This window comes from Hypanus sabinus, chromosome 4, assembly GCF_030144855.1.
Source record: "Hypanus sabinus isolate sHypSab1 chromosome 4, sHypSab1.hap1, whole genome shotgun sequence".
Taxonomy (NCBI): domain Eukaryota; kingdom Metazoa; phylum Chordata; class Chondrichthyes; order Myliobatiformes; family Dasyatidae; genus Hypanus; species Hypanus sabinus.
This window is the reverse complement of record NC_082709.1, coordinates 149,192,393-149,218,629: the sequence shown is the minus strand read 5'-3', so window position 1 is coordinate 149,218,629 and position 26,237 is coordinate 149,192,393. Positions and strand designations below refer to the sequence as shown.

Genomic DNA, 26,237 nt, shown 5'->3' with positions numbered 1-26,237 from the left:
GTTGAATTAGTGGAATTTATTGCCGTAGACAACTGTGGAGACCAAGTCATTGGGTATATTTAAAGCAGGGGTTGATAGGTTCTTAATTAGTAATGGTGTCAAAAGTTAAAAAGTGAAGGCAGGAGAATGGGGTTGAGAAGAAATATAAATCAGCCTTCATGGAATGGCAGAGCTGACTCAATGGGCTGAATGGCTTAATTCTCTTTATGTCATCTGCTGTTGTGATGTTCTCAACATCTAAATTGTAATTTAATTTTTGGAAAGAACCATGTGGTTAAGTTAGCTGTCTGCTATATCAGGAAGCATTACAGTAAGTCATCATTTCAACACAGTTTTCTCAATCTATTTCATCATAATACTTCCTGTGCAGTTCATTCTAGTATAACCTACATTTGATATAGTCTGTTATGCCTTGACTCAGAGTTCAACTGAGAGCATTGCAAACCATGTTCCTTACAAAGGTTTCCTAATTAATAGAATTACATTTCTATTGTAAAGGTGGTGACCATCAGAAATACACAGTGCACCTGTTGGATTTTATTTTCCAAAGATGAAAATCTTAACATCCTAGTGCAAAACTTCTGCTTAAAATTGGTGTAAAAACAAAGAAAAAGTTGTTTATTTATATTTTTAAAGCTACTTATCCACAATTATCATTTAATACACAAAACAAATTGTTTAGAAATAAATAAGGAAGTACATAAAAGGCAATAAATGTGCATTTCTTATTGGTACAAACTAAAGTAGAAACTTTGCAAAAAAAAAATTAAGACACAAGTATTAGGGAAGCATACTAGCAACATCAAGTAACAGGTATATTAAAAGCTTACAAGTTCCACACCCCGGTGAAAGGTAGCCGCTTAGTACTTGGACACTAAAGGATTTTACTGCATCGTTCAGCTTTTTTGTCAACCACCACAATAATAGTTCACAAGTGTTAAAATCTAGGAGTAAGAATTCAGTTCAGTGCAATATTTGAGCGCTTCATATTACACTCATGTTATCTCAGATATTAATATCTTTGCAGCATTCATCAATATGGCTTCTACAATCAAAGCTGATAATGGCCTGCATTTAAATGCAAGCTACAAAATACGCATGAACTGAGTCCGCATTTCCTGAAGTGGCAGATATAGATGTACCATAATTCTTGACATATAATACACATCAGGGATATCACCTTTGTTTTCTAATGCACAACAATGCACGTTAACAATGCACCAGTGGGAATCCACTCTTCTACCTTGGCTTGTCCGTAAGGTACATGAATTAATACATACAGGCAAAAGGGGTACGATGGGTATAATCGAAAATGAGTGGTATGTGCCAGTATTCCCAGCTTTGGAAGGAAAAATGGTGGTGAACTATAAGATTTGTGAGGGACATAATCCAGGGAAAACACCATCAGTATCTGCTGCTTCATGGCCCACTTCCTAGACGTAATATGTATATTTCCAAGTTATCTGTATTACACAGTTATCCAACTCGTAGAAAGGATGCTGTAAGCATTGCTAAATTTTATTATAAAAGTTTATTCCTAGGTTTAGAATCCTTGAGGACATTTCAAGTGACACCGTCCTCACTTTACAGGTAAGAGCGATACAGGAGTTAGCAAAAGCCTTGCAGTGTAATCATCACTTTGCCTGCCTGTTCCGCACAGAATCTATGGGGGCAATAGACGGACAAAATGGGCCCTGAAAAGCCGTATGGCCAAATTATTTGAGGAAACTGGACCAAAGTGGCCAGAGGCACTTCCACTGGTTGTCATGTCAACATGCTCTGCTCCAAACCACATTTAGAATATAATACTGTTGGCTCCTTGTCCACACAAATGGAGTTTTTAAAAAATCTATAATCAATGGTAAGCTAGTAATTCTCTTCCTCATTTGCTGGGTGGATGAGGGTGGGGACAGAGGTTGGTAGGTGATCAATGGAACCAGTTAAAGGAGGGATGATAGGCAGATGGAACGAGATACAGCAGGGATGTAAAAGGTAAACAAAGGACGAGAGGCACCCTGAGTGGGAAAGGAAGAGGGCAAAATCAGTTACCTGAAATTGGAAAGTTCAATATTCATGCTATTGGATTGAAGGCTACCCAAGTGGAATTAGAGATGGTTTGCATTTGGCCTCACTGTAGGAGTGGAGATGGCAGGGAACAACCAGAATGGTGTGGAATGGAAGTTGAAATATCGCACCGTCAGAAGCTGCAGATGACTGTTGCAAACAGAGTGCAGGAATTCTGAAAATAGTTGCCTAGTCTACGTTTGATCTTGCCAATATAGAGGTCACATTGTGAGCACTAATCAGACTGGAGGAGGCACCTGTCTCACTGGGGAGGGCTGATAAGGTCTCTGGACAGTGGTGAGTGAGGATCTTGACAATTTGGGAACATTAGCATAGTGAGGGAAACACTGGAAAAATAATTTTTAAAAACTGCATCTGCTGAACTTATGAAGCAAAAATCGCTGGAAGCACTCAGCAAGACAGGGAGCAATCAATCGATCCCTTTTATCACCATGTATTTGTGAAATCCACAAAACAAAATGTTGAAACATATTCCTCCCTTGCAGCTCTTTGCATGACAATGACTCAGGACATTTAACATTTTTTCTATGCTTTCAGCAAATTTTGAAAAATTCCCAAGAATGTAACCAGGGACTTCCAGAAGGTGGATTTATGGGCCGAAGGTTTTTACCCAGAAAGTATACCAATGGAACTGGGAAGGCAATGTTGCAACTGTACAAGACAGCTTGCGAGGGGAAACCCACAAGGTTAAGATTCAATATATGATTTTATCAGTGGACTGACAAGACAGTTGGAGGAAAAAAAAATGCTTGATCAAATTGTGATCAGACAAAGGCATTTGGTGCTAATAAGTTACAAGCTGATCAATGACATCCAGACTGAAAATGACCCAGTAAGGGCTAAAACTTATCAAGTATATAAACAATTCCAAGGCAAATGACAGAAAGTGCCCACTGGAGCAATATCTCCAAGGGATCCAATCTATTGTAGAAACAGAGTTCTTTGCATTCAGGATTGTGAGACTAACTGTCAGAGTCAAAAGGAAGCTCCTACATCTGGTACAAGGAGAATGCACGAAGTTAGTTCAAAATCGTGTATCAAACTAGTCCCAGTCTACAGGGAATATCCCCATGAACTTGTTCCAGTAATTGTTGTTAGTAGTGTTAAGCATTATTAATGAGAATTAGTGTATATAAAGGTGATAAATATAGAAAGTTGGAATACATAGCATACATTCAGTCTCACACACAATCATTAGAGTTCTGCCACAAAACATGAGCAACAGGGTAATCAATACTAACCTGATCAGAACATTTCTTTTTCTGTCTTTACACTGAGTGGAAAAACCAAATCAGATGACAAAATCTTAAGAGAAAAAAGTACTCTGTTCATGATTAATGAAGTTGGTTTAACAGGCATTTCCTCACTCTCATGTATTTGATAGACGCGGGATCGCAGTAATTACTACAGAGCAACAGTCCTAACCAGGTTCGGGTATGAGCTGCCATGCAGTGCTCCAAAGCATTCCGAATCCTTACTCGCATTTCCACAACAGGACCAATGCGGATGGCCAGGATGAGTTTTATGTCCATGTCCGCAGCCTTGAAACCCACCTACCAATCAAAGGCAAAGAGACACTGGTGTTAACAGAATAATGCCTGTAAACCTCATGTAAAACCATGTCAGAAAAACATTTACAGCAATACACATAAAATGCTGGAGGAATTCAACAGGCCAGGCAGCATCTATGTAAAGGAATAAACATTCAAAATTTTAAAAATCAAATATTTAATCATTTTCACTGTCTTCATGTTCCATCAAGGACAAAAGAAGATCTGGTTCATAAAGTTTCTTCATGTATAAAATTTCATAGAAATATATATTTAACAAATTTACACCTCACATTTTGCCTTCTGGCACCACTTAACAAAGGTAAGTCACTTCAAATAATGAAATATCCTGGGTCAAACCACTTGTTTTAATGCTCAGTTCCTTCACCACCCATCTTGTCAGACTCTTTATTATGTTGAAATCTATAAAGTTCAAAATTCGATATAAATTTATTATCAAATACAATATATGTCACCATATACAGCCATGAAATTCATTTCTGAATCTTAATTCTGGTTTCTGAATAAAATCAGAAAGAAAAACCTTCCTTTATCAACCTGTCAATCAGTTTGAACAGAGTCGTCATCCTCACATTCATCCTGTTTCTCTTCCCACAGGTGAGTGACCTGCTGAATGATTCCAGCACTTTGTTTTTATTTATTAAAGAGAAAAGCATATTCAGTTTCTAAGGCAACACACACAAAATGCTGGAGGAACTCAACAGGTCAGGCAGCATCCATAGAAATGAACAAACAGCCGACATTTTGGGCCGAGACCCTTCTTCAGGACTGGAAAGGAAGGGGGGAAGATAACAGAACCAGGGTGGCGGGAGAATAGCTAGAAGGTGATAGGTGAAGCCAAGTGGGTGGGAAAAGTCAAAGGCTGGAGAAGTAGGATTCTGATAGGAGAGAAGAGTGGACGATAAGGGAAAGGGAAAGAGCAGGAGCACCAAGGGCGGGGGTGGGGGTAGAAAGGTTAAGGGAACATGATTAGAGGTAAGAGAGCAGAGAGCGAAATAGAAGAGGGAAGGGTGAGAATTCTTTTTTACCAAAGCGGAAATCAACATTCATGCCATCGGGTTGGAGGTTACCCAGATGGAACATAAGGTGTTGTCGCTCCAACATGAGTGTGGCCTCATTGTGGCACAAGAGGAGGCCATGGACTGACATGTCGGAATGGGAATGGGAAACAGAATTAAAATGTTTGGCCACTGCCAAGTTCCACTTTTGCCTGATGGAGTAGAGGTACTTGACAAAGCAATCCCCCAATTTATGATGGGTCCCACCAATGTAGAGGAGGCCACATCAGGAGCAGTGGACACAAAAGATTCACAGGTGAAGTGTTACCTCATCTTGAAGGACTGTTTGGGGACTTTAATTGAGGCGAGAGAGGAGGTGAACGGGCAGGTGAGACATTTAAGCTGCATGCAAGGGTAAGTGCCAGGAGGGGAGGCACAAATGGACAAGAGAATCTTGGAGGGAGTGATCCCTGTGGAAGGCGGCGGCGGGTGGGAGAGGAGGGAAAGATGGTTGGCAGTAGGATGCCTTTGAAGATGGCTGTAGTTGTGGAGAATGATGATTTGGATTCAAGAGGCAAATGGGGTGCTAGCTCAGGATGAGGAACTCTATCACCGTTAAGGTGGTGGGAAGATGGGGTGAGCGCGAATTTTCGAGAAATGGAGGAGGTGTGAGTGAGGGTAGCATCAATTGTGGAGGAAGGGAAACCCCATTCCTCTACAAATGACGGCATCTCTGAGGTTCTGGAAAGGAAAGTTTCATGCTGGGAACAGATGTGGTAGACATGAAGGAACTGAGAAAAGGGAAAAGCATTTTTGCAAGAGACAGGGTGGGAAGAGAAATAGTCAAGGTAGTTGTGGAAACTGGTAGGTTTTATAAAAGATGTCAGTCATCAGTTCATCTCTAGAAATGATGACAGAGAGATCAAGAAAGGGGAAGGAGGTGTCAGAAATGGGCCAAGTGAATTTAAGGACAGGGTCGAAGTGGGAGGCAAAGTTGATGAAATTGATGAGCTCAGCACGAATTATTTTTCTATAGATTTGTTAAGTATGTTCGCAGAAAAAGAATCTCAGGGTTGTAAGTGGTGACGTGTACTCTGAAGTTTTCTTTGCTTTACAAAATTGATGAGCTCAGTGTGAATTATTTTAATAAACTGTCCAAAGCAATGAACAAATTCTGCCATAATTTACATATCAGAGAAAAAAAACCACAATATTTGCAGAACAGTACACTCAACATGCTGGAGGAACTCAGCAGGCCAGGCAGCATCTATGAAAAAGATTAAACAGTCACGCTTTGGGCCCAGACCCTTCATCAGGATTGGAAAATTATGAGAAGTTAAAGCACCTTCTTGCTCTGACTTCTCATCTTTCTTTTCCCCAGTCCTGTTGAAGGGTCTCAGCCCGAAAAGTCGACTGTACTCTTTTCCACAGATGCTGCCTGGCCTGCTGAGTTCCTCCTGCATCTTGTGTGTGTTGCTTGGATTTCCAGCATCTGCAGATTTTCTTGTGTTAATACTTGCAGATCACTGTGTTAAGTTTTAATCACTTGGCTTAATTACTCACTATTACACAGCCTTTAAATCTGACAATTAATTGTTTATTATTGCAAAAAAGCGTGTTGCTGAGGCACTATACAGACCAGACATTTTATCAAGCTCACCTGGCATTGTCCCTTTGCAGCCACAACGGACATCCTTTTGTCCACCACTGGAGCAGAACGTGCAGCAGTGGAATATGCCAACGTGCTCACGGAATTTGCCTTCTACCGTTATGGTGAATGGGGAACCCTAGAAAACAACAACTCTCTACTGAAGTTATATGAAACACAAAAAATATTTTTTTAAGCTACAAATACACTCACTGGCCACTTTAATAGATAGATCCTATACCTAATCAAGTTGCCACTGAGTTTATGCTCGTCTTCTGCAGCTGTAGCTCGTCCAGTTTAAGGTTTAACACGCTGTGCATTCAAAGACAATCTTCTGCACACATAGAACATGGAATAGTACAGCACATTACAGGCCCTTTGGCCCACAATGTTGTGCCGACCCTCAACCCTGCCTCCCATATAACCCCCCACCTTAAATTCCTCCATTTACCTGTCTCGTAGTCTCTTAAACTTCACTAGTGTATCTGCCTCCACCACTGACTCAGGCAGTGCATTCCACGCACCAACCACTCTCTGAGTGGAAAACCTTCCTCTAATATCCCCCTTGAACTTCCCTCCCCTTACCTTAAAGCCATGTCCTCTTGTACTGAGCAGTGGTGCCCTGGGGGAGAGGCACTGACTATCCACTCTATCTATTCCTCTTAATATCTTGTACACCCCTATCATGTCTCCTCTCATCCAACTTCTCTCCAAAGAAACTGTTTTCAGAAACCACTGTTCTAAAGCGTGTACTCTTCCTCTCAATGTGAACCAGTCTCGCCATTCTCCTCTGACTTCTCGCATTAAAATGACATTTTGGCCCACAGAACTGCTGCTCACTGGATGATTATTTGTGTTTTGAACCATTCTCTGTGAACTCCAGACACTGTTGTACATGAAAACCAGCAGATCAGTAGTTCTGGGATAGTCAAACTCCCCTAACTAGAATCAACAATTATTCCACAGTCAAAGTCACCTAGATCACATTTTTAGTTCCTTCTGAAGAACAACCGAACCACAACTGAACCCCTTGACCACGTCTGCATGTTTTTATGAATTGAGTTGCAGCCACGTCATTGGCTGATTAGATATTTGCATTAGCAAAAGATGAAAAATATATATTTATTTTCATTAATCCACAGGAAGTAGGCAATGATGGAAAAATTAAAATTTATCGAGTTAAGATAGAGGTATGCCACCTACTTGAATTACTGTTGTCTGTGCTGAAGAGCATTGGTTAGAAAATTACTGGGAAATTTCCCTCCAGCAACAATGAAAAGAAAGCAGAAAATTCCCAGGTTAGGACCAGGCAAAAGAACTTTGCAATGACCTAGCAACAGTTAGTGGCACTGCTTCTCTCCTGTCAATGAGCTGCCAAAATTCTGCAAGCTTTTACGGCAAATTTAGATGGCAAGCACTGACCATGTTGGAAAATGGAAGATGTCAGCTTTGTTATGGATAATGTCAAGATTCAAGTGTTGTTGGAGCCACATTCGTCCTGGTCCATGCAGAATACTCCCAGCATGCCTTGCACATGTCCCTTGGTGCAGAATTGTCTCCACAACAAGGCATATTTGTGCAGCTGCTCTAGTAAGGTAGTGACCAACAATAACTCCTTGAATACCCATGAATTAAATAATTATAACCCACAATATATTATCAAATTGAAGTGACTAGAATCATCTGCTGGAACCGATCAATAATAGCAGTGGTTTTGGGAACAATGCAGGCAGCTAAAGGGGAGAACAGGCTTTAAAGACAGGTATAAAGGAGAGTAAAGAGTCAGGGTCCAGGCTGGAATACGCTGCGGTTGCATGCCAGCTATCCAGAGGTCACATCAGATCAACAAGCGCTGAGTAGAATAGAGGGACTTCCGTTTAGAACAGAGATGAGAATGACTTTCTTCAGCCAGAGGATGAATCTGTGGAATTCATTGCTGGAGACTGCTGTGGAGGACGTCATAGGGGATATTTAAAGTATGGGTTGATAGGTTCTTGATTAGTAAGGGCAAAGGTTACAGGCAAAAGACAGGAAAGCGCTTAAGCAGGATAATAAATCGGCCATGATAGAATGGCAGAGCAGACTCGCTCAGGCGAGTGGTCTAATTCTGCTCCTATGTCTTATGAATGGCATATGTAGGACTATGCAAAAGTCTTCATATGTGCTCAAGACTTTTCCACAATACTCTATTTGTCAATGTGGAGTGAAGTGAGAGTTTATAAATCTTGCAGAAGCAAAGGAAGTTGGAAATGTCCAGGGTGGAGTGCTACAGGAGGGGTGTGGGACGCGTGGCAGAAAAGGAATGCCAGGGATGGGGGGTGTGACCCACGTGCAAACACTCCCAGCCCCAAGACACCAATCAAGGTCATTTGATTTCAAACAATTGGCTTATTGATCATTACAGAATGTCTCACTGCTGTTTCCTGCTCCTAAACTCTCTCTTTCCCTATCCCCAACAATGATTCCCCTCTCCCTGCCCCCTTTGCACTCCCAGTCCACAACAGAGACCCACATTGGAATCACCTTTATCATCACTCGCATATGTCATGACATTTGTTTTTCTCTTTCTGTGGCAGCAGTGTACCCCGCTTTACAAATGTTCACTTTATGCCACTCCGCTTTTACAAAAGACCTACATTAGTCACTTGTTTTCGCATTACAAAGAGGGTTTTTGCATTTTGGAAAATTTTTCCCATATAAATTAAGGGTTCTTCGCTTTACGCCATTTTGGCTTAAGAAAGGTTTCATAGGAACGCTCAACCTTTGTAAGAGGGTGGGGGAGACACCTGTATATCAAATTACTACAGTACTGTGCAAAAGTATCACACACCCTAACTGTATACTTTTGCAGAAGTATTCAAATTGTGTTTGCGTTTGCTGTACAGCGAACATTTCGAAGGACAAGTGGGGCAACCTCCAGCTTCAGATAAAGTAAAGGCTGTACAATCAGAAATCAATGAGGTTGATAAGATTGAGGCAAGTTTTCCATTAACAAATCTGAAAGCTGTTGACATCAGATGAAATAATTTCTATACTTTTAGGACAAAGACTACTCTGATCAGTGTGTTTAATTTCAGGTATGTGCTGTAACAGTGCAGGCATTATCCACCCAAAATACACTTCCTGGCCACTGAGTGTATGTTCCCTGTCTTCTGCTGCTGTAGCCCACCCGCTTCAAGGTTCTGTGCATTCAATGAATGCTGTGCATTCAGAAATGCTCTTTTGCATACCATCATTGTAACGTGAGGTTACTTGAGTTACTGTTGCCTTCCTGTCAGCTTGAACCAGTCTGGCCACTCTCCTCTGACAGCTTTCATTAATAAGGAATTTTCACCCACAGAACTGGATGTCTTTTGTTTTTCCAAACCATTCTCTTTAAACTCTAGTGATGATTGTGTGTGAAAAGCCCAGAAATAACTCAGGCACCGGTGAATCAGAGTGAAACTTTACAGACAGCAAACAAAACCATCAATTATTCTATTAATACTACCATTCACCTTTTTCTGGACTATGATCACTGCACTCCACACGCTGTGGCTTCTCTTCATAGGACCTGGTGATTTTTGCAGAGTCCTGGGGAATTTGGTGGGCTGGACACTCGAGAGTCCAGGTACGATGGCATCAGCCATTGCTGCAGTGGAACTGGGGCGGGATCAAAGCAGCGAGGCCTGGGTCTAAAACCAAAATAAAAACTGATGCTTGGCTGACATAAGTGCCGAGTGAGATTGAGGCTGACGGTAGAGGTCAGGCCGTTGTTCAGTTCACTGGTCCGTGGGGTTTGCCCGCCTCGGCACCGGGCTGACTCTGCAGCTATGGCCTGCAACCATCGGCAACACTCGCCTCAGTGTTGATCTGGCTCTGTGGATGTGGCTATCGGGCTTCTGGGCTGGCTGCACTCACCTCAGCACTGAACCGGTTCTGTGGCTGTGAACTTGTTTTTGGAGCTCTGCAGTTCCCATTCTTTGTTACTTGTTTACTTTTATCATTTGCATTATTTATTCCTTTTTTCCATATATTGGGTGTGTGTGTGGGTTTTTTTTAAAAATGGCTTCTACAGTGTTTCTTTGTTTTGTGGCTGCCTGTAAGAAGACAAATCTCAAGGTTGTATGAAGTATACATTCTTTGATAATAAATGTACTTTGAACTTTGAATTTTTGAGATACTCAAACCATCCCTTCTGACACCAGCAATCATTCCACAGTCAAAGTTGCTTAGATTACATTTCTTTCCCATTGAACAACTGAACCTCTTTGACCATGCCTGCATGCTTATATGCACCAAGTTGCTGCCACATGATTGGCTGGTTAGGTATTTGCATTGACAAGCATGTGTACCTACGAGAGTGGCCTCTGAGTGCAAATTACATTCCTATTAAAAGAGTGCAGAGAACAATGTGAACAAAAGGGAAAACCGTCAAGCTGCTGGTGGAGCTCAGCGGATCAGACGGCTGTAGAGGGAAATGGACAGTGGTTCCGGGTTCCAGCATCTGCAGTTAACGACCTTTCCCATACGACAGCATAGCTGATTTTCAGCATGCCGATTACCTGAGTGGATCTGAAACATTTAGAAGTAACACTCTGAATTTTAGTGAATGAATAGGAGATGCAAGGAATTCCAGATGCTGGAATTTGGAGAAACACGCAATCTGCCAGCAGAGTTCGGCATCCACGGAAGGAAAAGTCATGCTGACATTTCAGATCAAAACCCTGCATTGGGGCTGAGACTGAAGACGGATGATTGCCATTACAAAGGGGTGGGGTTTGGTGATGGTGAGACGGGACGAACGATGACCGCTAAACTGTGGGTCAGTGAAGGATGAGAGGTAGGTTGGAGCCAGGTCAGAGAGAGGGATGGGTGGAGTTGAGAGACGGAGCCAGCAGGAGGAAGGGTGAAGGCAGAGAATGCTGCTAGGGGATATTAAGTGGGAACTAGTGCTGCTATGTGATAGGTAAGGAATGAGATGATAGCAATCAGTGGGAGAGAATCTGGTAATGGAACCAGAAGAGGGAAAGAGGGCACTGATGAGTCAAGTATGTGGGTAGTAGGTGAGTGGACTCAGGAGGGGTAAAGGGACTTGTTTACTCAGCTGTTTATTTCTATAAATTAACACAGTGTGTGCAATCTGCTCTAAGCAGCTTCACACAAGAACAACTTTTGGATCAATCTGAAACAGGCCAGAAAATTAATGCCTGGAAGGAAAAAATGCAGAATACACTTAGACAGAGGTTCCAAGATATTTCATGTTATTCGGTAATGCAGAAATAAAAAAAAATACCAGATTATTTTCATAATGAGAGAAGCACTTTTTTCTTGAAGCAAGGAAGAAGTCTAGCTTCCTCTTTTTTTTAAAACACCCACTCCTGTGAAAGAGTAAGGAAGTGATTTTGAGGACAGGATCCAGTTCAGAATAAAGCTACTGTAAATTCCAGTATCCAGCTCACATTATTACACTGTAGTCAGTGGAAAAACTTTGCATGTGTACATAATGTGATGGTCAGGAGCAAGAAGGTGTCTCATTTTCAGACAGAGAGAAACATTAATACTTAGTTCATTTTCAAATCCATTCCACTAGAACAGAATGCAAGCTGTTTTATGCAACATCAAGATAATTTGAAATCTTTATATCACTTATACCAGTCTTGACCCACCTGTACATGCTGTCCATTTATACAGACCCACGCCACATATGAGCCTGACATCCGAGGTGTATATATAATTCGGTAAGTTCCATCGTGATTATCTTGCAGTGTTGTTTTGATACTGTGGATTGAAATAATAGATGACCGGCATATTCAGAGTAAATACTTTCAGTAAAGCAATGGATTACTGTTGAGGTGTCTCTCTTTCCAAACCAGAGATGAAAATGCTGATTCTGATGCAAGCAGATACAAGAATTACTACAAATTCTGTTAAATTTTCAGTCAAATCTCAGTCATAGAGTAATACAGTATGGAATTAGGCCCCACAGAAAGATGCCCACAGGTTCAAAGAATTCTGATTTTCCATAGAAAATTTAGTATTATTCGACTATAAAGATAAATGTCCAAATATTTTGTAATTAAGTATTTTTTCTGTTTTTGGCAGCGAACAAAACAACTGTCTTACAGTATTGGAAGCAATGTTTCATTTTTCATCAATCCTTACTGGAAATGAGTGGCAAGGTACTTGAGAGTTAACTATAATGGTGAGTTTGAAGTCGTGCATTGGCCGAACTAGGTGGGAACAAGGTGCCAGTGGCAGGGACGATTACAATGTTTAAAAGCTATTTGGACTCTTAGATGGAGAGGAGAGGTTTTGAGGAATATGGGTCAAATCTAGGCAAATGGAATTAGTGTAGAAAGGGAGTTTGGTTGGGATGGAAAATTTGAGCTAAAGGGTTTGTGAATTACTCTATGATAGGATTCCTCTCCTGAAGAACAGTAGAGAACCAGATGGGTTTTGCACTAATCTGCCATTTCTGTAGCCATCATTATTAACAGCTAACTTTTTGTTTTCAAATCCCAAATTATTAACAGAATATTAACTAACCGCTACCATAGCAGTACAGGTCTAGCAAGTTAACTATAGCAAATATAAAAATCAAACTACAGAATCAAATTAACCTAATTTATATTTGGAAATGGAAGTTACACTAATTAATTACTCACCCAAGCTTAAACTGCTTTACTCAGCAAGACACCTACAGTCTATTAGAGATTAATTTACCTTCCTGCTCACTTTCTTGCAAATTACCCACCATTCTTTCTTATTCTTATTGAAGATGCTCACTCGAATAGATTCACTTCCCCTTCCCATCTTCTGCCCCGATTGGTCATTGCAGACTAGTGTGAAAGCACTTGGTTGGTCTTGTTGAGCCACATTGAGACCTGAATGACAGCAAATTGGACACGAGTTACACATCGCAATTCATCATGCAACTGGAAAGCAATACACAACCTTAAACCACTTATTCTCACTACTTAAGATAAACAATGAGAGATCTGCATTTCATTCATGTAATTTAATGCTCAGTGTGAAGCAAATTTGAGCCCAGCCACTGAACACAGCCCACACTCTCTCTGGGATGTGCTGTGAACTATACAGTATCAGTAGACAGCCCAGCGAAAACCAAAAGCTTCCTCTTGCAAGTCAAAGGACATTAAAAGGAAGTTAAAAGGCGGTTAACGATTTTTCTGATAGTGACAAAAATAATCTCTATTTCTGTTTTTCCCATGCAGGGAACTCATGTTCATAAATAACACCACTTACTTTACTCCATTTCATAGTGCATCTTAACACTTGAGATGAACTGACAGCGCAGGAGACTGTCCCACATTTGTCCAGCGGGGACGTACCCAGCTTCTGCTCCACCATGGTAAGTAGCAAAATGAAATGACGGGCTGCAGCGGGCAAGGGTTCAATACAACATTTAAAACCTTTTCCCAAGCCCTCACATTCAATGGCCACAAAGCAGTCATCAAACTGGATGGGATGAGTGCACTGTAACCCAGCAATGAGCCGATATCTCAGCTCTTTGATGGATATTATGATCTCTGACTAGGGCACACAATCTTCTGAAGTCCCACCAAATGTGAGGATGGATGAAATAAGGAAGGAAGTTGATGGCTTCAAAAAGCTGGAGTGCTAATTACCTTGAGCAAAGGCGTAAAAATCTGTCAATTTTGATATCAAATGAGAAACAATATCAGTCACTTAATGGCTTTACAAGAATTAATTCAGGATAAGACTGACATTAATTCTGTATACATAATAAGTATATTCAGTGGAACAAAAGCAGTAAGTTTCCAAAATAAAAATGAAAATAAACTTCCAAAAATTACAGAATAATGGACTTAAATAGTAAAGAGGGAAGGACACAGAGAAGGACTAGCAGGACCTAGAGGTGAACAGGAAACATGTGGAGCAAGTAAGCCCCTCAAGAAGGGTGTATGCAGGATGGTATAGTCGACATTTCAGGCCAAAACCCTTCAGCAGGACAGATGGGTTCTACTGAAGGGTTTCAGCCTGAAACGTCGATGCTACTCTTTTTCTAGATGCTGCCCGGCCTGCTGAGTTCCTCCAGCATTTTGTGTGTGTTGATCAGGACTTTTTTAAAACACTGACATATGGAATGAAATCTGTTGTTTTGCAGCAGCAGGACAATGCAAGGAATAAAACTCAATATAAATTAACGGTGTGAAAGACAAATTACAAGGTAGCGTTCGTGGACCATTCAGAGACCTGACAGTAGTGGTGGAAAGAGGGCACAAACCGATGGCTGAAGGTCTTTAATAATGGATGCCACATTCTTGAGGCATCACCTCTTGAAGATGTCCTTGATGACAGGGTAGGTTGGGCCTGTGTTGGAAATTCCCGAGTCTACAATACTCTGCAGCCTCTCGCAATCCTTTGTATTGAAGACTCCATACCAGGCTGTGGTGCAACCATTCAGCATGCTCTCTACTGACAGGAGGAGGGACAAAGCCAGGTTACTGGCACCTTAAAACCAGTTGCTTCAGGCTGATGTGGCTCGTCTGCCATGGTTGGCAGCTCATCTAGAAGAAGAACTCCGATCTCAAATCTCCGCTGCCTTGTGGCTATACCCACTCATGGGGAAGACTTCGGGAGTAGACCCCGAGAGAAAAATCCTGATCTAGAGTTCCTAAGGCAGCCCTATGAGTTAAGTATTGACTGGCAACTCCTGTGATGCTGCGGGTACCAAACTGAATCAGTCTCTGCCGTTCCTTTGGATTCATTCGATGTGTGGAGAACGGGAGCTTGCAACGTGAGCAACAGTTTGCTCTCCAGACCGTATGGCCCAGGCCTACGTATCCAGACAGCTAGGAAGCAATGTCCATGATCAACTCTGACAGATGGAGGCCTCGGTCACCAAATCTCCTCAATCTCCTAATGAGGGAGAGCTGCTGAAACGCCTTATTTGCGATGGTTGGACCCAAGATACATCCTCCGAGGTGCTGAAGCCCAGTAACTTGCTCACTCTCTCCACCACAGACCGTCAGTGAGGACTGGTGTGTGTTCTCCCAACTTCTCCTTCCTGAGATACGTAATCAAATCCTTGGTCCTGTTGATCCCATGTGCGAGATTGTTGTTGTAACAGCACTCAATGGGCTGATTAATTTCACTCCTGTACACCTCCTCATCACCATCTGAGATTCTGCTAACAACTGCGGTGTCATCAATTTATTGATGGTGTTTGAGCTGTGCCTAGCCACACAGTCACGAGTGTAGGGAGGGTAGAGCTTTGTGTGTGCCTGGGCTGATTGTCATTGAGAACCTGTAGTGACTGTGGTCTCCCAATAAGTAAGTCGAGGGAGGTACTGAGGTCCAGGTTTTGAAGCTCATTGATTAGTATTGAGGAGATGATGGTGTTGAATGTTAATCAATAAGCAGCTGCCTGATGTATGTTTTGCTGTTGTCTAGCTGCTCTGGTCCAGTGAGATTGTGTCCATTATACAGGTAACTTCTTGTGGCTGCAAGCAAATTGCAGCAGGTCAGACAAGAGTCAATTCCGACCATGAGCTGCTCCCAAAGTACTTCATCACCAAATCAATGTCAGAGCTACCAGGCAACGGTCATTTGGGTAGCTCACCTTGTTCTTCCTGGCTCTGGTGTGATGGGTGCCCTTTTTTAAAGCAGCTGGGAATCTCCAACTACAGCAGTGAGCGGCTGAAGATGTCTGAAGTGGTTCTCGAGTATTCCAGGCACGCGGTCAGCACAGATATTCAGTTCCCTGCATGTCGCCCTCTTAAAGGAAGTTCTGACATCAGACTCTGAGACAGAGAACACAGAATCGGCAGTGGCTGTGGCGATTCATATTTTGATGGTGATATTCTATTTACAAAGCATGCATAAAGGTTGTAGGGGAGTGAAGCATCACTGCCATTCATGCTGTTAGGTTTTGCCCTATAGGAAGTAATAACATGCAAACCCTGCTGTGGATGCTGAACGTCTATTTGTTTCTATAACTTCACACAGAGTTGCCTTCTTGCTCTCACACTGGCCTTCAGTAGGCCATGCCTGTACATCCTGTAGGGACTGGATCACTGGCCTTGAACACCACAGATCTGGCTCATCCAAAGCTTCAGGTTTTGGTATGCTCGGTCTGTTATTGAAGGCATACACCCATCCACACATCCAGATCCAAAGTTCAAAGTAATTGCATTATCGAAGTGTATATGCGTTACCATATATTACCTTGAGATTAATATTCTTGCGGGCCTTTACAGGACAAACAGAAGTACAACAGAATTTTATGAAAAACTATAGATGAACAAAGAATGACATACCAATGTGCAGAAACCAAACTATGCAAATATCATAATACTGAGAACGTGAGTTGTAAAGGCTCTTTGTAAGCAAGTCTGTAGGTTGTAGAATCAGTTCAGACTAGTAATGAGCGAAGTTATTCACACCAGTTCGGGAGCCTGGTGGTTGAAGGGTAATAACTGTTCTGAACCTGATGGTGTGTGACCCAAGACACCTGTACCTCCTGCCTGATGGTGGCAGTGGGAAGAGGGTATCCCTGGATGGCAGGGTCCTTTGATGATGGCTGCTACTTTCAGTGCACAGTGCATAATGTAAAGGTACTCAGTGGTGGCAAGGGCGTTGCCTGTATCCACCATTTTTCCATTCCTGGTCACTAATGTTTTCACTCCAGGTCATGATGCAACCAGTTAGGAAACTCTCCACTGTGCAACTATAGAAGTTTGTCAAAGTTTTTGGTGACAAGTCGAATCTACGCAAACTTCTAAAACAATCCAGAGGTGTCCTCCTGCCTTCTTTGCGATTACAGTTAGGTGCTGGTCCCAAGACAGATCCTCTGACATGATAACCCTACTGACCCTCTATCTCTCTTCCCCTGTTGAGGATTGGCTCATAGAGGACCTCCAGCTTGTTCCTCCCATAGTCAATAATCAGCTTCTTAGTTTTGCTAGCGTTGAGTGAGAAGTTATTATGGCACCACTCAACCAGATTTTCAATTTCCCTCCCATACACCAATTTGTCACCACCTTTGATTCGGCCAACAACAGTGGTGTTGTCACCCAACTTAAATATTGCAGCTAAAGATGAATCCTTGAATATGGTCCAGTCCACCAGTTCAAACCAGTCGTGTAAATGCTCCTCTGCCTCCCTTGACCATCCTCAGCACAAAGTGTGAGCACAGTAAATGCTCTCAACACTGCTGCAACAGCGACTGAATGCGTTGGCTCCGCTGGTCCCATCGGTGGCATGCTGGTGGTAGTTTGTCAGAGAATTCTTCAGGCTGGCCTGGTTGAAGTAATCTGGGTGTGCTGTCTCGTGACTGCTGGTCACAGCCTCAGTTCCTCTAGTGCCAACTTGACATCAGCCAGGAGAGGAATGTACACCGTTACCAGGATGACAGAGGAGAATTGCCTCAGCAGATAGAATGGACAACAATTGATTCCAGGTTGGGGGAGCAGGACTGAATCAGAAGCGCCACGCTTCTGCATTATGAAGCAGATGGCTTTACCTCATGCCACTGTCCAGTCCATCCAGTGGATGGTGAAGCCCTCTGCGTCTGGAGTGCTGGGAGTGAGCCAAGGCTCTGTGAAGCAGAGTAGACAATCGTTCCTAACTCCCTCTGTTAACGTAATCTTGTTCTGTGGTCTTCAATGTCATCTTCCAGAGACAGTGCATTAGACGGGAGGACGACAGGAAGGAGGAAAGTGGATCTTTGGGGCCTGCATTTCAGTCCTGCCCGGCTGCCACACTTCCCGAGACAACGGAGAGGTTCCCTGAGCTTCCGAGATGTTAGAAGATTAATTTGTCCTGCTGACATGCAGGAAATTAAATGCTAAACTGCTGTTCCAAAATAATGACACCGATGATCAGGAGGAGAATTGGCAAAATCCGCCTAGTGCCTCACCCGCCCCGTTCGGCAACACCAAGTTCAACACGGCTATTTTAACTGCGGTGGCAGGAATCACTGGCAACAGAACTGCCCAGACACGGCAGCAAAATAGGCCCCAGGGCAGGAGACAACTCTTTTCCACCAGCAACCCTTTCTCGTCCTGACTATCCTCCCTTCCGAACGTCCCCATATTGACTAAGGACACTGAGGATGAGCCGATGGCATGCTTGACTGTTGAGGACAGGGAAATCCCCTTTAAGACTGATGCTGGGGCCACAGCTTCAACACTTGTAATCTGCTGTGCGCACCAGCAAGGATTTAGGCTCTCATCTGCCACCATGAACCTTAGCGGTCTAACCGAGCAGGAGAGACAATACCCCCTGACAGAACCACTATCCAATCTGGCCCTCGGATCTGTACTGTCCAATGCACCCAAACCCCTGGTTTAGGGATTAATCTAGCAGGAAGAGATTTGTTGTGTTCCCTCCGAGTCAAAATTCTTTGCCTTAACAAGGGCATCACCACCAAAAACAATACGAGACAATTTTGGATTTATTGCTCCCCTAGTGGTGGGCTGTTGACTTGAGGCCGGAGGATTTTACTCCTCCCCTGCAGGTCCCTGATCCCGATGTAACCCTCTGTTATGATTCCACTGGAGCCTCCGCTGAGCTGTTAGCAACCTTTGCTCCTTTCCTAAGGTCGACTGTCACTGTTACCACTGTAGGACGCATTGAGGGTAAGGAGGGACTCGCCCTCCTGGTGGACGTTCCCGTCCACCTCTGGCATCAACCAGGCTTGGTATCTCCCCATATCACCTTGTCTGTGAGCAAGGGATACAAAGCAAAGGCCCTGGGATTGTTAGCACACCGCCCAAAGCAGCAGTCAGACCCCAGTGTCACTGGCATACCCCAATAACTGACCGATGGGAGTTTAAACTATCTTTCAGACCCTTTCACCATAACGGGCCCACTCTGCCACCATCAACCCCAACATGACCCCTCAGAAGAACCCTTTCCCGATCTCTGGTCAGCCTCTACGCATGAAGTAGGATGCATCCCCGTAGAGCCTATAAAGATCCAGATTATACCAGGGACGAAACTGCCTTCAATACCCCAGTACCCCCTAAGTCCAGAAGCAATAGAGGGGATATCAACCTTGATAAAATCATTCTTCCAACAAAGCATCCTAGTTCCTTGCCAGTCACCCTGCAACACCCCATTCTACCTGTCCCCAAACCAGGACGCCCGGAATGGAGATTAGCGCAGGATCTCAGGCAGATCAACAAAATAGTCCAGCCTGTACACCCGGTTGTGCCGAACCCTGCGACGATTCTTAGCAGCATCTCCGCCGACACCTGTGTTTTCACCCTGGCTGACTTACAGCATGCTTTCTTTGCTATCCCTCTGGCAGGAGAATCACAGTATTTGTTTGCCTTTACCTCCAAGAGCCAGCAGTACACTTCGACATGCCTCCCTTGGGGATTTGTCCATTCCCCCACTTTATTCTCCCAGGTACTGCACCGGCAGCTCAGGGAGCTTTGGCTCTGCCATCGTCCAATATGTTGATGACTTGCTCCTAGCCAGCCCTTCTGAACCTGCTAACATTGCAGAGACCAACCGTCTCCTGAACGCTCTCCATTCTTGCGGGTATGTCATACCAGCCGCCAAGGTTAAGCACACCCAGCACCAAGTCAAATTCCTGGGAACTTTACTCACTGCTTCTGATAGACAATTGACCCTGGAACGTATCGCAGCCATTCTGCTGACCCCTTTGCCCACAAGCCCCAAGCAAATGCGTGTCTTCTTAGGCTTAGTTAACTACTGCCGACAGTGGCTCCCTAACGTAACACTACTCAGCAAGCAGTTAACCCCTTTGGCCTCAAGCAAGGCCCCAAAGACCTTCACCCTATCAGATGAGCAACGGACAGATTTCACTGAATTAAAACCGGCCCTTGCCAGTGCCCCGGCATTCGGAAGACCTTTGTATGACAGGCCTTTCCAGTTGTATGCTGTATCCTGGAGGACTGCGCAACTGCTGTTTTGACCCAAGCCCATGGGGATCGCAAGAGACCAGTAGCCTACTAGTTGACCCGCCTTGACCCTGTAGCCATGGGCCTCCCACCCTGCTCACAAATTCTCCCCGCTATCTACTCCCTCGTAATTGCCACTTCCAATATTACTCTCCAACAACCCCTGACTGTCTATTCCTCACATGCTATTGTAGCCCTCTTGACTTCCCACCAAACCCAACATCTTACACAGGCACACCTGAGTCACCATACAACAATTACAGCACGGAAACAGGCCATCTCGGCCCTTCTAGTATGTGCCAAACGCTTACTCTCACCTAGTCCCACTGGCCCACACTCAGCCCATAACCCTCCATTCCTTTCCTTTATGAGATAGCTCTCCAGAATAACCCCCTTCTGGCCTTCTCCTACTGGTCAAATGTGAATCCGGCAACCTTCCTGAGCAGCCCACCAGAAGAGCTCCCGGTACCCCCCATGATCGCCTTTTACCCAATTACTTAACCACCCTTCGACCAGACCTTTCAGACGCCCCATTACCCACACAGGATCTTACCCTCTTTGTGGATGGTAGCTCTTCGAAATCACCTTTACCAGTTCACCTTTCAGGTTACGCAATTGTGAACCACCCTAGCCTCCTTCGATCTTCCAAAAGGTCACCTCTCGTTGGAGTCCTGCCAAAGGGTTTTGGCCTGATACATTGACTATACTTTTTTCCAAAGGTGCTGCCTCTCCTGCTGAATTCTCCAGCATTTTGTGTGTGCTGTACCACTTTTCAGACCCTTCCTAGCAATATTAAAAAGCTTTTGACTTCCAAGATTGGTCCTTAGACAAGCTTTCAATATGGTAACATAAAGACAGTCAGTGATCAGAGGTGTTTGAGAAGTACATACTGACACTATGGAATAAATCTGGAAACCTTTTCTTCACAGAGCAGTACAACTACAATAAAGAACCACCAATAAACAATAATAACAAACTGCTGGAAATATTTAGATCTGATAGGTCCGGATTTAGCTGTGTGGGGGCATGGGTGAAATCAGACACAATAAAAGGGGAAACATTTTCAAGCAAACATTGAGACTTGAACCATGATCTTATCATAACCAACAGCCTGCTTTGTAACAGGGTACTCCTGCTGCAGCCAATGGAACCTGCTAGATTATGTTGTTGACTTACTGAAACTACAATTGATTGAAATGTTGCATTGATGTCTACATTGCCTCCAGCAATACAGATATGATAACATAAAATGTGGAAACAAGAGACTCTTTATGTTTGTCCTGCCATTCAATAAGATTGTGGTTAATCTTTTACACAAGTGTTACTAACCTGCACCAGCTCCCCAAGCAGAAAATTTCACATTTTGGTGAATAAATTTCTTTTCATCCTTGTCTTGAATGTTCAACTTATTTTGAGACTGTGACCCCCCCCCCCCCCCAAGCTCTAAACACTCCAGTCAGAGAATATCAACAATATCTCCTCTGCCAAATCACCTTCAGAACCACACTGGTCAGTCCACATTTGGAGCATGGTTAAGCAGTTGTGGGGCCCCATATCTATGAAAGAATGTGCTGGCATTGGAGAGGATTGAGAAGATTTTTACAAGAATTATCCTAGGAATGAAAAAGATAACATATGAAAAGCATTTGATGGCTCTGGACCTGTACTCACTGGAGTTTAGAAGAATGGGTGGGTGGAGGGGGAAAATCTCATTGAAATCTAACAAATATTGAAAAGCCTGAATAGGGTGGATGTGGAGAGGACATTTCCAAAGAGAGAGTCTAAGATCACAGGGCACAGCTTCAGAATAGAAAAACCCCTTTAGAACACAGATGAGGAATTTAGTTAGATGGAGGTGAATTAGAGGAAATTATTGTCAGATGGCTGTGTCAAGTCATTGGACTTATTTTACATGGAGGTTGATAGGTTCTTTATTAGTAAGGGCATCAAAGATTACGGGGAGAAGGCAGGAGAATGTGGTTGAGAGGGAAAATAAATCAGCCATGGACAAATGTGGAGCAGACTCGATGGGCCAGATGGCCTAATTCTGCTTCTGTGTCTTATCGCTTCCTCTTAACTCAACATTATACAATGTAGTCTGTATAATCTCTCCTGATATGATCAATCCACTATCATCCAATCATCATCATCAAAAAACAAACAGCTGACAGATTTCAAAGCTGTTAAACACTCTGTCCTTGTCTCTTACCTTCACCCTGAAGGAAGCACTTGGTGGGATCAATGGTTTTTGTGGTAATGATCCCAAACACCTCAAATCCATCACACTGGCCAGCTCTCTCTTGTGCATGGAACTGAATCCAGTCATCCTCTCTGGGCAGAGTGCTGTAACTAATCTTCTTCAGTTGCTTCAACCTGTTGACTACTACACACTTGGTTAACAAGATTTCCCCAGGAGAGCCATTTGTCAACAAGCTCTCTGTAAAGTCCACCCCAGTCTTGACATCTGCCAGGATTTGTTCCAACTGAATCTGATGGAGATTGAACGAGTTCTCTTTCTGCATTTTCAATTCTTCCAGCTCTTTCAAAAGCCTGTTCCGATGTTTCTCCAGTGCCTTGATGTAGTTCTCTGTAAAACTATTAATTTCTTCTGTTATCTTGCTCAGCTGCTCTTTCAGAATCAGTCTAGAGGTCTGAATTTTTTGTACGTTCTCCTGTAGAGCACCAATACGTGGCTGTGTTTGTTTCAGAAGCTGTTTGATTGACTTGCCATGTTGGTTAATGACATTGGCGATAAAATCACAGTTGTGGTCTTGATGGCCCACAATACAACAGTCTCTGCAGACCAGACAATCGCACGTCTCACAAAACAACCTCAGTTCCTCTGACGGATGAGCAGAGCACATGATGGATTGTACGATTCGCTCAGTTCCACCTTGTAGGTCCTTCAGTGCCACCATGTTATGACTAGCAGTCGCTCTCTGCCTCCTGCAGAACGGATTAGTTTTAAAACACTCCTTGACCGACTAAATACATTTTAATTAGATTGATTTAATTTTAAAATTACAATGCTTCAGCAGATTGAAATAATTGAAAAATCTCAAATAACAATGAGCCAGAGTACAGGAAGGAGATAAACAGCCTATTACATAGAGTCATAACAACCTTCCCCTCAATGACAACAAAAGACCTGGGCACTGATTTCACTGATAAACTACTGGTCTAAACATGTGGACAGCAGGGCCAAGAAAACACACAAGTGCCTCTATTTCCTCCTCAGGCTAAATAATCTGACATAACCACTTTGACCCTCTCTAATTTTTAGAGATGCACTTTAGAAAGCATCCTATCAGCATGCGTCACGGTTTAACATGACAGCTGCTCTCCTTTAGACTGCTAGAAACTGTACAGACACAACTCAGCAAATCACAGAAACCACCTTCCTGTCCAGGGATTTGTCTGCACTTCTCACTGCCTCAGTAAAGCAGTCAACATAATCAAAGACCTCCCCCCACCCACCACTACACTGCTCATACTCTCTTCTCCCCCTCCCAAGTCAGAAGATACAAAAGCCTGAAAGCAGCACCAGCAGGCTCAAGGACAGCTTCCATCCGCTGTTAGTAAGACTAGTGAATGGTCCCCAAGTACCATAAGATGGATTCTTATCTTTCTTACCTCACAACCCACTTTGTTATGATCTTATTGTCCTGTCTGCTGTTAACCATAACATTACATTCTGTATTTCTTTTATTGTTTCCTCTGACAACCTCAGGCAAAATAGGTTTTTCACTGTACCTCAGCACATGTGCCAATAACAAACCAATTTACCAAATAGGTAGCTTCCTATCATTTAACTGGATGGTACCCAAACATTAAATTTTATAATGAAGAGACATCCATTCCAATACCTTTCCTCTAAGTTTGTAGTCCATTCTGCCCATACACAAAAGTATTGGAAGCTGAATGCTAGGTGAGTGAACAAAATGCCAACACCAATTCAAACAGGCTTACCTGTGAGCTTTAGAGCAAAAATCACACAGGATTGCCGAGCAAACTTGACACCTTCTTTCAGCATCGCCATCATTACAAAGGTCACAGACTAACTTGTGGTCGAGTCTCTTCAAACGCTCTAGCAGAACCTCGTTTTGGATCAGGTGGTTAGTGGTCAGCCCTTGAATTCCAGCCGTGGGCACATACACCTCGAAATCGCAGGCTGGGCACAGGATGCAGACCATAGATCCTGGCCCGCCCTCTCTCCCTGTCTGCGGAACAGAGAACTGCTCCAGGCCGCTTAAGCAGTCCAAGCAGAAGGTGTGGAGGCAAGGCAGGAGCTTGGGATTCGAGTAAAAGCTTCTACAAACCAAACACTTCGTCCTGCAACTCCTTGGAGACTCTGAACTCAAGGACAGTGCAACAGCCTTGCTCTCCAATTCTTTCTGTCTCACCGACATTTTCAAGGAGTTGTCTCAAATCTATAAAAATCAAAATTCAAGTTCCTAAAATCTGAGCACTCCAAAAAGGCTACGTTAAACTATAATAATCACTGCAACTATTCGTCTAGATCCTACTTCTTCACTTGGCCTACTTCAGACCAGAATCCGTGTTATTAATTGTCCTAGATTCACGAAAGTGTTTCGGCTTTTTACGAACCATCTGCTTGCCTCTACAATACCCAATGATGAAAATTAGAGTTCTAGAATTTACTCCGTCCAGAAAAAAAGCTAATTCACTTTTTCTTGTAGATTCTGCTGTAGGCAATTATAAAAATCAAATGTAGCCGAGGAAGTACAACATCTATAAATCACTATTGTTAAATGTTAAAATAGTAGACAGAGATCTGTTGTGGTATAACCTACTCCATCAAAATGTACCCGCCGTTCTTCCCAACACTAATTCACATTCCCTTGTCTGCAGTACCTTCCCAACATTCACTCCACCACATCCCTCAAACCCGGTAACTTCCCGTGACTTTTCCGACTGGGTTTTCTCGCTGTGTATTGTTCACCTGCCCGGGATATAGTCGGCTGACAGAATGAACACCGAGAGCCGCCCGCCTGCCTGCACCGAAGTTTCTCAATCCAAGAGCTTTCTCACAAAAAGATCGCAAACTATTCCAAACTCGTAACATTCATAGGTGATTGACAGCCCAACAGACCAACTAGCGACGCCCATCTGCAGTTAAAGACACCAATCAGAAACAGGGAGCGGGAGCAAGATTATCGCCTGGGTTTTTTTGTTCGCTTTGAAATGAGAGGTTCCGCCCATCTACGGTGCAAGTCGGTGCTGCCCTCGTAGGTCTGGAGGACCGGTGTATGGGCAATCAGAACTGAATCAACCAGGTTAACAAAACGTCGTTGTTAGCAGAAAACGAAATACAGAAAAAAAATCAAAACTGGAAAACAAAAATAGGAAAAGCAATTTAGACTACTAATTGAACCGCATATCAGTTGGGAGCTCCCACCCAGTATAGTCAAATCTAGTCAATTGCACAGAGAGGCAACAAAACTCGAACACATCATGTCCGACTGCTCCTTCGGTTACCATGGGCGGAATTGTGTGCTGTCCGAGGTACCTGACTTTGGGTCAAAATGATGATTCGGGATTGTTTGTAGATTCCGTAGAATTCTACAAACAGTAAAGTTAAATGTCAGATAGCGGAAGCCGTCTGGGTCCATCAGAGCTATGCCCCCCCCGCCCCCCCCCCGTCTATATTATGACAAGGCTATTTTTGTCTTCAAGGCGGCACAAAAGTCTCAGGTGGCAGAGATATGGTCGTTTCCTCGATAAATGCTGTAGAGTAGATTGGGAAACCATTCTGTCTGTGGCTAACAGGGTGATTTTCCTTAAAGGCTGAGGAACAGGTGGTCATTGGGAGGTATTTTGAAAAGCTCGTAGGGGCAGCTTGTTCCTGTTAGGGTGAGAGGTGCACATACCAATTTCAAGAAACCCTGGCTGACAAAAGATATTGAGACTCTGTCAAGGAAGAATAATGAAGTAGACATCACTTTTAGGCAGCTGGGCATGAATATATCCCTTGATGAATATAAAGGTGTAAGATCCAGATTTAAGCAAGGAA

At 43.4% G+C, this 26,237-nt stretch overlaps 1 protein-coding gene and 1 long non-coding RNA gene across 4 annotated transcripts; one reads left to right on the top strand and one right to left on the bottom strand.

Moving 5' to 3' along the window:
* Positions 1–597: 597 nt before the first annotated feature.
* On the bottom strand, positions 598–25,288 carry trim45 (tripartite motif containing 45). Of its 3 annotated transcripts, none has more exons than XM_059968361.1 (7): positions 25,079–25,288; positions 24,173–24,633; positions 22,413–23,149; positions 13,039–13,168; positions 11,951–12,062; positions 6,315–6,441; positions 598–3,638 (listed from the first exon to the last, which is right to left on the bottom strand). In XM_059968361.1, exons 2-7 carry the CDS (start codon positions 24,610–24,612, stop codon positions 3,490–3,492), a joined length of 1,695 nt encoding a protein of 564 aa, XP_059824344.1. In that variant the 5' UTR covers positions 24,613–24,633; positions 25,079–25,288; the 3' UTR covers positions 598–3,489. The 3 variants fall into 3 exon arrangements, with proteins under 3 accessions (XP_059824344.1, XP_059824345.1, XP_059824343.1); XM_059968362.1 differs by having other exon boundaries at positions 25,167–25,284; XM_059968360.1 differs by having other exon boundaries at positions 24,173–25,288.
* On the top strand, positions 12,382–21,540 carry LOC132393311 (uncharacterized). Its single transcript, XR_009511832.1, has 3 exons — positions 12,382–12,486; positions 13,568–13,656; positions 17,950–21,540. It is a non-coding gene; the product is annotated as an uncharacterized LOC132393311 (long non-coding RNA).
* Positions 25,289–26,237: the final 949 nt, after the last annotated feature.

Excerpts from the sequence above, each read along its gene's own strand:
- trim45 (XM_059968360.1), bottom strand. The coding sequence starts at position 24,612 with ATGTCGGTGAGACAGAAAGAATTGGAGAGCAAGGCTGTTGCACTGTCC. Across the intron at positions 13,169-22,412 it reads GTGCTTCCTTCAGGGTGAAG|GTCTCAATGTGGCTCAACAA; the intron begins GTAAGAGACAAG and ends GCTGTCATTCAG. Across the intron at positions 12,063-13,038 it reads AATAAGAATAAGAAAGAATG|TATCAAAACAACACTGCAAG; the intron begins GTGGGTAATTTG and ends TTCAATCCACAG.